The 11,920-nt window shown below is 45.2% G+C and overlaps 1 protein-coding gene across 2 annotated transcripts in view; it reads right to left on the bottom strand.

Annotated features, from left to right (window-relative positions):
* Positions 1-11,920, bottom strand: part of PRKG1 (protein kinase cGMP-dependent 1) — a 526,334-nt gene that overhangs the window by 4,829 nt on the left and 509,585 nt on the right. For both annotated transcript variants that reach the window (XM_072869342.1, XM_072869341.1), the window contains exons 13-17: positions 10,001-10,142; positions 7,520-7,683; positions 6,445-6,567; positions 6,285-6,347; positions 5,193-5,259 (exon numbers count right to left, since the gene is read on the bottom strand). In XM_072869342.1, coding sequence (XP_072725443.1) covers positions 5,193-5,259; positions 6,285-6,347; positions 6,445-6,567; positions 7,520-7,683; positions 10,001-10,142 — 559 coding nt within the window. The remainder of the gene's footprint in view (positions 1-5,192; positions 5,260-6,284; positions 6,348-6,444; positions 6,568-7,519; positions 7,684-10,000; positions 10,143-11,920) is intronic.

The following is an 11,920-nucleotide window of genomic DNA, read 5'->3' as shown; positions in this document are numbered from 1 at the left end:
ACAGCCAGAGCCCAGCCTGCAGTCCAGGAGATGTATTTGATGCTGGATGCTGCTATAAGCCTTGGGAAAAGACTATTAGATCAACAAGAGCTCCAACTTCAGCTCTAAATTTAATTTGCTGCCCAGCTGCATCATTATTTCCCTGCTGCTGAAAACATCTTGAGGAAAATTAAGATCCTTGAATACCCAACTCACTTTGAAAAAAACCAACCTGTAAAAGCTTAGTGGAGTACTACAGAGTGATAAGATGTTTCACTGTGTACTGAATACTGTTTACTTTGTTGGTGCTGGCACTGTTGAGTTGGAGAGCCTTCACCCTTTGGGTCCTCACCCTTGGGGTGCTCCACACTCACCCTCCTCCATGGTGCCATGGGCTGGACCACATCCCTCTGTTTCTTCCAGCCCACCTCATGTGAGCTCTCCCTCTGGGAGCAGAAGTGTTGGGGATGTATGTACAAGATACCAGCTACCAAAGTACAAGAAATGCAGTAGGTGTGGCCATTCACAGGGGACGCACACAAGCTGTAGCTTCTTGCGAAAGCCTCTCAGCAGTGATGGACAGTGCACAAGTGGACTGCATGGGGTGAAAGCATCTGTAGAGCTCCCCAGGGCTCCTCTGCAGATGTTCACTCTGGGAGCACCTAGCACGGCAGGCACGGTTTTTTGAGCTCTGGTTAGATGAGACTTTAAGGGAAATAAGTCCTGCTTTGGGAAATGGATTGCCTTTTGTGTTCATCTGACAAAATAAAGAGGCTGAGTATATCCAACACTTCAGATGCAGAGGGTTTTCTTTTTCTTGGAAGAAATATGATTTGGGGAAGAAAGGTTGGATGAGTTGTTACTCTGCTGATTGACTTTATGTATGCTAACACTGCTGTGTGCGATTCCCCACAGCTCTGAGGTCCAAGTCACCTATGTGGCCTGCAGTCCTTCATTGTCAGAGACATGGGAGCAACCATCCCTCTCAGTGCTCTCTCCAGCCAAGAAGGGACACTCTAGGTTTATGTCCTGTCCATCCAAGAAGATAGAGTGCAAATGTCAGTATCAGCTGTCTGGCTGCTTACCAACATCAGGGCTTGAGATGAATTATGGTGCAGAGATCTGCACATCTTTCTCAAAGGCAAGAGCTGTGATGCAAGACAGCATGTCTTTGGAAAAGTCAAGAAGTAGGAGAAGCTTTTCAGGACAGCTACCGTCACAGATTTAAGCGGTGGTATCGAGGCTCAGCTGCTCCCTGAAGCAATGTCCTAGGAACAGGCTGTAAACTGAGATGTCCTAAAATCCTGTGGAATAAGAGCTAAAGAGCAGCTTTCGATTGCCTCCCCAGTAGTACCACATAACTGCTGATGAGAGTTTAAGAGCTGGGGAAGGCTTTTTTCTTAAGAAAATAGCTAGTATCTATGTTTAGCCCTGCTGGCTCCTTTCCAGCTAACATGGAGAGGTGCACTGATTGAAGGAAAACCTGATTTCTTCTCCCAGAGCTTTGTATTTTAGGTCACTTTTCAGATATGGCCCTTACTGGCAGTTGGGACTTTTGCCAAAGCAACTGAGCTGGTTGTGGAAAACAAGGCTGAGCGGGACAGCTCAAAGGAGACAGCTTTGGGGTGGACGAGGTTCACTACTTAATGAAGGCAGGTTTTGGAGAGGATCTCAAGAGTATGTTTAGAGAAGATATTAGTCCTAACAGCTCTAGGAAAGAATGAGCTGTGTTGAATTGGGATTAGAGCAATGTATGGCTGTCAGCATTGACTTGTCCTTGAAGAAGGATTCCTCTGAAGAGAGAAGATTCCTCTGATGCTCCCATCTACTTTGGACAGACTTGATCATAGAATCATAGAATGCTTTGGATTGGAAGGGACCTTTACAGGTCATCTAGTCCAACCCCCCTGCAAGAGCAGGGACATCTTTAACTAGATCAGGTTGCTCAGAGCCCCATCCAACCTGACCTTGAATGTTTCTGGGAATGGGGCCTCCACTACCTCTCTGGGCAACCTGTTCCAGTGCCTCACCACCCTCATTGTAAAAAATTTCTTTCTTAAATCCAGTCTAAATCTGCCCTCCCTTAGTTTAAAACCATTGCTCCTTGTCCTGTCACAACAGGCCTTGCTAAAAAGTCTCTCCCCATCTTTCCTATAGGCCCCCTTTAAGCACTGGAAGGCTGCTATAAGGTCTCCCCACAGCCTTCTCTTCTCCAGGCTGAACAACCCCAACTCTCTCAGCCTGTCCTCATAGGAGAGGTGCTCCAGCCCTCAGGTCATTTTCATGTCCCTCCTCTGGACCCGCTCCAACAGCTCCGTGTCCTTCTTGTGCTGAGGGCTCCAGAGCTGGACATAGTACTCCAGGTGAGGCCTCACCAGAGCAGAGTAGAGGGGCAGAATCACCTCCCTCAGCCTGTTGGCCATGCTTCTTTTGATGCAGCCCAGGATACGGTTGGCCTTCTGGGCTGCGAGCGCACATTGTTGGCTCATGTCCAGCTTTTCGTCCATCGGTACCCCCAAGGCCTTTTCCGCAGGGCTGCTCTCGATCACATCATCCTCCAGCCTGTATTGAAACTGAGGATTGCCCCGACCCAGGTGTAGGACCCTGCACTCGGCCTTGTTGAACCTCATGAGGTTCACACAGGCCCACTTCTCCAGCTTGTCCAGGTCCCTCTGGATGACATCCCGTCTTTTTGGCGTGTCAACTGCACCGCTCAGGTTGGTGTCATCTGCAAACTTGCTGAGGGTGCACTCGATCTCACTGTCAATGTCATTGATGAAAATATTGAACGGCACTGGTCCCAGTATGGACCCCTGAGGGACACCACTTGTCACTGATCTCTACCTGGACATTGAGCCATTGACCGCTACCCTCTGGATGCGACCATCCAGCCAATTCCTTATCCACTGAGCAGTCCCCCCATCAAATCCATATCTCTCCAATTTAGAGAGAAGGAAGTTGTGGGGGACTGTGTCAAAGGCTTTACAGAAGTCCAGATAGAGGACATGCATTGCTTTTCCCTTGTCCACTGATGTGGTAACTCCCTCGTAGAAAGCCACTAGATTGGTCAGGCAGGACTTGCCCTTGGTAAAGTCATGTTGGCTGTCTCAAATCACCTCCCTGTCCTTCATGTGCTTTAGCATAGCTTCTAGGAGGATCTGTTCCATGATCTTCCCAGGCACAGAGATGAGGCTGACAGGTCGGTAGTTCCCAGGGTCATCCTTTCTACCCTTTTTAAAGATGGGCACGTTTCCCTTCTTCCAGTCACCAGGGACTTCACCTGACTTTTCAAATATCATGGAGAGTGGCTTGGCAGCTACATCAGCCAATTCCCTCAGGAGTCTGGGATGCATCTCATCAGGTCCCATAGACTTATATATGTTCAGGTTCCTCAGGTGGTCATGAACCTGATCTTCTCTTACAGTGGAAGGGGCTTTACCCCCCTGGTCCCCAAGATGTTGTCCATTGACTCAGGGGGGGTGAGGAGAGCGGTTGCCAGAGAAGACTGAAGCAAAAAAGTTATTGAGTACCTGGGGAGTTGGTGGTGTGCTGGCCAAAAGGGTGACAGCAGATCACTCTCTTGGGAGCAATCACAGACATGTTCCCTGGCAGGACGTCACCAGACCCATGAAAATACAGCCTTGATGATGCCAAGAAATAACTCCAATGCAGTGAACTGGGTGCTCACACAACCCTTTTCTCCTACTGTATTGGACCTAACTGAAAAAACAAAGAAAACTTGATTTCCTGCATAACAGGCTGGAGAGTGGCCTTCCTCTAGGCGATGCCAAAGCAGCAGAGACCATTTCTGGTGGTGGAGCAATGTCCCAGCTTGGGAATGCCAGGGAGAAATTCATGCCCATAGAGAGCAGATACCGCTGAAGTCACTGCTGCTGGTTGTGCTGTCTGAGGGTTAGACATGCAGGGTCCATATGTATATTGGGTAAAAGCAGTATTGGAAATGTTCTTACTAAACTAAAAATCCACTAAAAATAATTAGAGAAACATATTGGGGCATTTTCAGGCTACACTGACATCCTGCACAGGTAAACCAGGAATTGAAACTCAATGTAAAGGAGCAAACTTGACTTTATTGACTGACTTGAAATGTGGTGAGCACTACTGCTGACAAATTAGTAGTAATTAAAAAGAAGCTTAACAGAAAAAACACAGTTTTGATTTATAAAACATTTATATGTTCTTTGGGCATCCTGCTTTAGGCAGATATTTGCAAAGTCCTGCTTTCTCCCACTGACTGCCAGTAACTTCTGCAGCCCACAGGGCAAAAGCAGGGGGGATGCAAAACCCTCTTGCTCTTTCATAGCTGCTAAGAAAACTTTGGGATGGCACATTTAGTCCCAGAGCTGTGCCTGCTGCTGCTACAGAAGGTGCAGGACTATGGGTGGATGGAGCAATGGGGTGCAATTAAACATGATTGCTAATGTCATTCTGTTGGTGATCCCGTGGGAGAGGCAAGGACAGAAAGGGATTAAGTTGAAACAAGGAGGGGAGGCTGCAGAACAGAAGGGGCCAAGGTAATTTCTATCAGCTAATCCTGTTTGGTTTCCCTTTGCGGCGGGCTTTGTGGGTAAAGAGCTCACAAAGACATCAAAGCAAGAGCTTTGCTCCAAAGGAAAATGAGTTGAGCTGTCCCTCCGCGTCTGCTCCCAGTTAAACATAAACTAGGTGGTAACAGGGCTTTTCATGTAGGACACGGATGCAGGAAAAAAAGGGTGAAAAGCACAAAAGAAAAGATAGAAGGAAAAGTTAATGCAAAAGAAAAGGGAGATGGCATACAAATCCCACTTGCCTTGCCAAAAGAAATAAGAATAAAGGAAAAAGAAAGAGGACACATCTGAGAGAAGGCGTGAAAGTGGCAGCTCTCCAGTGAAATGTGAAAAGTAGATGAAGAAACAAGTGGAGCAGGTGAGGAAGAGAAACGTGTAATAGTGAGTGATCCTGCCCCAATCTCCTGCTGCAAAGGGCATTTCATTGCAGTCATGCCCTTCCTAAACCGCCTTCTCCTGGAAGAGACTGCCTGGAGACCAAGTATAGCTGGAAATGTCTCTAACGAGACTTCTTCAAGCATCTTCAGAAGAAATAAAGCACATGCTGTTGCCACTTACCTACAGCATATTAGTGCCCGAAGCTCACAACATTCATGTAAGAGAAACTTATTGGCCAGGAAGGAGAAAATAAGTAGGAAAACTTACACTTGGTATTATAGGAGGTGTCAGTGTCCCTTTTCGTAACCCTTCCCAGTTAAAGCCTTCAAACCATCTAGAAGGGAGGGAATAATAGTTAGACATATGGTGAAAATCTTGCTGTAGTACAAAATGAAATTTAAATTGCTTAAACAGTGGGATTCATCTCCTGCAGTCATATTCTTCAAATTGTCCAATTAGCCTTAATAATTTTTCTTCTCATCTTTATATATGTTTTTTGGGACCGAAAATGAAGTGTGTATAGCAACCCAGTGGTGATACCATGGTAAGTACAAATTACCAATGCTGAGAAGAAAAACATTCCTCACTGCAGGTGTCCTGGCAGCTGCTCTGTCCTTCCTATAGGGTCAATGCCTTCCATACGAGACTCTTAATGTCCTTTCTTCGTATGAGATTGGGAGCTAAGGGCATGCACAGGGATGTCCTCCTCCTGGTTTGGACACCTCAGGTTTGCTCGAGCTACAGCAGCTTAGGTGGGTGGATGAGCCCTGAGTTGAGCCTTCAATCTGTCCACCTCAAAATGTCTATCCAACCCATTTCTGTTGCTTTGGGGATGGGAGAAGAGAAGGACCAGCATGGATGGATGAGATAACCTGCTTCTGCGATGGGTGTCTAACTTGTTCTTATTCTCCTCCAGCAGTGTGAAAACTTACGAGACATCACTTAACATCTCTCTCCCATCAGACCAAAAGGGATGATGAATTAACATTACAGGTAGACAGAAAGTGTGTTGGGCTGGGGGGAAGGGAAATCAAGGAAAACCTCGGAGAGTGATTTCTCAAACAAAAAAAAAATCCAAACAGGCAGTGGCCAAGTTGGATTGCTTCCAAATGCTCTTCTGCAGTAGAGTAATTACAGTGTAATGGTCATTGTGCAATGTGTTTTGCTCATACGCAAGGCTGGCATCTATTACCGAAGCACTGGGAAAAAAATTCTGATGGAAATTCAATTAGAGTCTAAAGCACACTAGAAGGTAGAGGCCAAAGGAGTTTAAGAAGAGTATTTTTTGCTGAAAATTGAAGTGTTTGAAATGCATGTTTCTGTGGGTTGGATCTGATGGATAGTGGAGAAGACACTTACTTGTGCTTTTGGATATCTTTCACTCCATTTTTCAAGTTCCCTAATCTTTCTGATGGATTGTCCCTATAAAATGAATAACAAATCGGTTACTTTTTTAATCCTTCTGAATGATTAATTTCTTTGCAAATAAGATTAAGGTGATTATATTTCATGCATTTACCTGCATAGTTTTTTAATTAAATTAGCAGCATTTTTGGCAATCTTCTTTGGAAATTCAATCATGTCTATTCCCCTTAATATGATGTTATAGGTCTTCATGGGGTCTGGGCCTGAGAAAGGGGGACTTCAGAGGGGAGAGGAAAAAGAAAAAGATTAAAAGCTTGTCCTTTAAAATAGCATTGAAGATTGATTGAAGAAGAAAAAAAAACCCAAAAAGCAAAACATAGTACCCTACTGAAATCAGAAAAGGTAGACGACAACGAGCAATGCTTTGCTTCCTCTGATCTTAACCATTTCTCAGCCAAGGAGCTCTGATACTGTCAGTGGTGCTGGCTGGAGGGAAGTACCAAAGAGTAAAGTAATGTTTTCTGCAGCAACACATGCTAAACCTCACTTCTATGATGGCCCATGTCCCAACAGCCTGAGGAACAAGGGTCTGAGCAACGCTCGCTGGCTTATGCTGTTTGATGTGATATGCTTTCAGTGGGAATTAATTAGGTTTCCATTGGTTTAACAGAATAGGGGCCTGGGTCTAGCCCCAAAGGATAAGCAGGTTGAGGTGATGGCTCCTTTTCCAGCTCCTGTATCCTGGGAGTGAGCGATGGGGGATAAGGTGAAGTGCAAGGAAGCTGCTACTGCCAACATGAGCAGTAATATATACACCCAAAACTAAATAAGGGAAGGGATGGATATAGGGACTCAAGTCCCCACGGTGTCAGGTCTACCTCCTCCTTTTCAGATGTGTGGCAGCCCATCACTGCACTTCCCTGGTTGAATTGCAAACACTTTCCCCACCACGTTCACCTCACTCTCAGTTATAGTTACAGGGCCAAAAATGAGATTTTGGGTGTCATTTCACAGCACTTCCTAAAAAGTCTGCTCATGTCTTGCCCTTTGAGAGGTATGCAAGGAAGCTGTGATTTAAAGTGGAAAAACGAATTATTAGGTTCAGCAGCACAGTGCTGTGCCGCTACAGCACACACCAGCTCTGAGCCTTCCCCTCGCATAATCAGGGTGACAACAGCAGAAATATGTGGATCTATTTTCAGCAGCAGCGCTGGCCCCAATGCTCATACCTGCCAGTCAGGAGTTCATACATTAAGATTCCCAGTGACCAGTAGTCTGCTGAAATGTCGTGACCTTTGTTCAAGATGATCTCAGGGGCTACGTACTCTGGGGTTCCACAAAAAGTCCATGTTTTCTTTCCAAATCCTATTTTCTTTGCAAAGCCAAAATCGACCTGTGGAAGGGAGCAGAGTACCATCAGGGCAGAGCACGAGAGGCAATGTCAGCCATGTGCTCCGCTCCTCTTGAAGTGAAACAAAGCAGAAAGGAGGTTTCCTCGTGGGAATATTCTCCTAACTAAAGCATCATAGGTTGTTCCAGAACCAGGCAACTCCACTGACCTTTTTGCTGATTTATCCTTCACAATATAAAAGGAAGATTCTCATGAAGGAAGAAGAACAAATGCCAGCACTGAGGGTTTCTTGGGAGATGTAACTTTGTATCATTCACAGCTCAGGTTGATTTATTTTGCTTTTGTCTTTTTTTTAACTCCCAGCCTTAACCTGAGCAAGGAGCTATTTAGGCTAAATACTGACCATTTTGGCATCTACTGAACAGTTCAGATTTGTCTCCCAATATAAAGAGCAACGCAGTACAAGTGTCCTCCCAATTTGCTTGAGTCTCTTGGAATGTGCTGGTGGGCTCACAAACCTCAGCGTGCCCCTACAGCAGTGCCCCTATGGCACCAGCAAGCACGCAAATCATATTATACTGGCAACCAAAGCCGTCCTTTGGGGCCCAGGCAGAGCTCAGGTTAATAGGCTTACTGTATTTTTAGCTCTGCCCACTCTGCCCTCCCCTGCCTCGGCACTGTGCTGGCCCAGAGCCGTAGTCTGTAGCACACTCTGCTGTCCCTTGATGGCTGTGAGATGCTCCTACACCTTGATCTGGTCAGGAGCAAAATGTCCTACGTGGTCACAGTCCCACAAGGTATCTGGGACACTTCTCATGCTATCATGGATGTGTCCACAAAGATCAAAATGTCTAAGGAGCTCAGGGTTGGTGATGGGACCAGCACAAACCCTGGTCCAGATCCTTCTGGGGTGAGGAGAAGGACAGTCCTGCACCTAATCCTCCCCAATCATCCAACACCTTGCTGGACCACCCAGCCGTAGCGAAATGCTGTAGAGGATAAACTCTGATGTAATTCATTGGGCTTAGTATCACAGTGACGCATGGGGGCAGCCACCAGGCCGTAAAGGTCCATGATGGTGACGGTCTGGCTTACTGCTCCCACCTGCTGACACCACTCCTGAGTTTGCGTTCCCAAAGGTGGGAAGAGTCCCCAAGCCAAGACGCAGAGACCTTGGCCCCCCTGTGACTCTCAGGGAGGGCATCAGCCCCTCTTGGATGCAGCTCTTTTTAGGAGTGCATTGTCCCATCCTTCATTGATGGCTTCCCAAGTGCCCAGATCCTCCAGCACCTCCCATCAAGGGAAGTCTTTCTTTTCTTCTCCCCCTCTCCATGGTGTCACCTGGTATTTGATGTGTACCTTACATGCAGGGCACCTCTACAGTGATTTTTGAGGCAAAAAAATAATATGAGTGAACAAAGCAATACAGTGAAACCCATCAGTAACTCCCTAATTTGGGGGGTGGAGGTCTTGCACATGCTGCTGTCCTGGTTTGAGGAGGTGGGTCTTGCAGGGGGACAGCACCGAGAAGGACCACGACCTTCTGGGAAGAGCAGTTTCAGGCAGAGCCTTACGCAGTTGTCCCAGAGGAGTTTGCACAGATCAGTCAGGTGTGTTATTGGTGCTAAAACACAAGTGGCCCTTATAAAGCAAGAAGCTGTATTTGCCACAGTTCAGCAACACAGTCCAGAGCAATTATTAATAATAATTTATTACATATATTTATGTATATATTAATATAATTCAATATAAATTAATTATAAAATAATATAAATATTAATACAATTTATCATATATATTTATTTATAAATATTAAACCATGACAGGGTCATGATTAATATTTCCATTAAGAATGCCTTTTTTTATTGCTTACACAAAGGACCTGACACAGAAACAGTAGCTTGCAAAATTTGCTTCACCAGTCACCTATAAAGCCCACAGATGCAAGTCTCCTTCTCCCACCAACATTTTAAGACACCTATTTTCAAGTTATTTTTTAGTCTTTCCGTAGCTCCAAAACAGCTGGATGAATTTATCTTGATGCTCTTCTCTAAACATTTACACTTCATGACCACAGACCTGAATTTCAAGCCAGAATTAGTGTTTCCCAGCTCAGCTGTACCCTGAGCCTCAGTCTGCTGGAGGCAGGGAAAACATCCTGGTGATGGGCGATGACACCCTTGCCCTGATGTCATCTCAGCATCTACTGATGGCCACCATCAGAGACAGGACCTTGGGCTGGGTGGACTTTGCTTCTGACCCTCTGTGCCTAATCCTGTGTTCTCCTCTACCCCTAGCACTAGTTGTCTGATAGTAGTAGTGACTTTTTTTGGCCAAACGAGACGTTGCAGGCACTCACCAGTTTGGCATAACCTCGATGATCCAGAATGAGGTTTTCTGGCTTGAGGTCCCTATAAATGATCCCTTTGGAATGCAAATAGGCAAAAGCTTCGACCACGCACGCCGTGTAAAACCTCGTTGTCGAATCCTCAAACGAACCTCTACATAAAATGAGAGAGGGAAAGGGGATAAAGCGATTAGATCTCTTCCCTTACTGGACTTCACCCTACTGTTAAAATACCTATACAGTTTAGAAGAATCACTCTAATACCTGGAAAGTGCCTGTTGCTGAACTCACCTTTATATGTAAATTTAATTGCATTTACATTTTTGAAGTTAGCATCTTTGCCTTCAATCCACTTTCATATCAAACATTCATATCTAAAATTTTTTAGGTTTTATTTTATGATTTCGTCTCACAAAAGTAAAATTTAGAAATCACTATCTTGCAAGCAAAAGGTGATTTTTTAATTATAATCTTTGACTTTTGGGTGATAAAGCTATTTTGAGCTGTGGAGATCAAGAAATCCTGTACTAATGTTCATAACCAAGACAAAAGGCAGAAAAATTACGGTTGCTGGGACTTGAAGTGTTAATTGCAAATTCAGCATAAACTGCAATTTCGGATCCTCGTTTCAGCACCAGTTTGTAACCAGTTTTCCAAAGCAAACCATACCCCCCTGCCTGCCGGCAGCATATGGTGGGAGCTGGCTGAGCTCAGAAGCTTGTCTAAGCTAGGTGGCAGCAGAACCACAATTTAAAGCAGAGAGAATTAAAGATGAAATTATCAGCCTCTGACAAAGACGATGAAAAATACAACCTGGCACCTGCTAACTTTGCTACGGCTCTCGTTTTAATGGTCCAGAGAAGGCATACTGTTAGGAAAAGGAAGAATTACAAAAAATTTGTTCTAGGTAATTAATAAAGAATTTAATCTTTGCTTTCCGATCAATCTTTCCAATGCATTTCTTTCACTTTCCAAATTTAATTAAATGGTGTTCCAATTACAAGCCTATTACATAGTTACACGTGATTCACTGCATCTTTTCCTGCCCCGTGGGTGTACTACATGCATGTCCCACATACACCTGTGCAACCCACCTGCCACCTACCCGCACACAACCAAAAGCAAACACCACAAGGTCAAACCCTCCCAAGGCAGGAAATACCACGACCACATTTGCTTGTACGACATGGTATGTAATTACATGCTTTCCTAACTATATTTTTCCATGTCATTTCTGTGTCCCAACCGCGTAGTGCTCCTTGCAGAGTGAGGATTTGATGCATGATCCTGTTTCCCACATTGATGAGCGGCCCTCGTGTAATATGTGATATCTGGACTAAAAGCCCATGCAGAACTATTGATTTCCTCCTGCTCATCACTATCATACCTGACTGTGTCATAAATATTAAGAAATATTAATAGATATTATTTATCACAGTGCCTCTGTGATAGAGGTGGATGTTGCTATTCACAGTTACAGAGGGTGGGCAGCGGAGCAAACACTGAGATGAAAAATGCAGGTCTTTCTCTGGGGTGGGAAATTGTGATTTTTCAGATGACTTTGAAGAAGTCTGCATTTTTTACCTTGAAAATGCTCTTTCCCATGGATTTAATTTGCAACTGTGAACTCTCACTAACGCCACTGCCACTTTAGAGCCTTGGTTTATAAGTCCAGAGTCTAAAACGGCCACAGCAACAATACCTAAAGGTGCTGCCCTGGAAGGATCCTATCTCCAGAGTGTGTCTTGCAGGAAGGCAGTGAGACTGGCCTTGACATTGCACCTCCTGCAATGCCTGGACGCACCCTGCAGGGTCATTCTCTACCATCATACATGGTGCCCAAAGTCTTGGTAACCCTTAAGACAGTCCCACATTTCCCAATCAGGTGCCTGAGCCTCCAGCCAGGCTCCCAAATGTGAGAAACAGTAGTGT

The sequence above is a fragment of the Ciconia boyciana genome, chromosome 8 (assembly GCF_034638445.1).
Source record: "Ciconia boyciana chromosome 8, ASM3463844v1, whole genome shotgun sequence".
Taxonomy (NCBI): Eukaryota; Metazoa; Chordata; class Aves; order Ciconiiformes; family Ciconiidae; genus Ciconia; species Ciconia boyciana.
Note: the sequence above shows the minus strand (reverse complement) of the source record. Positions and strands in the feature narration are given on the sequence as shown.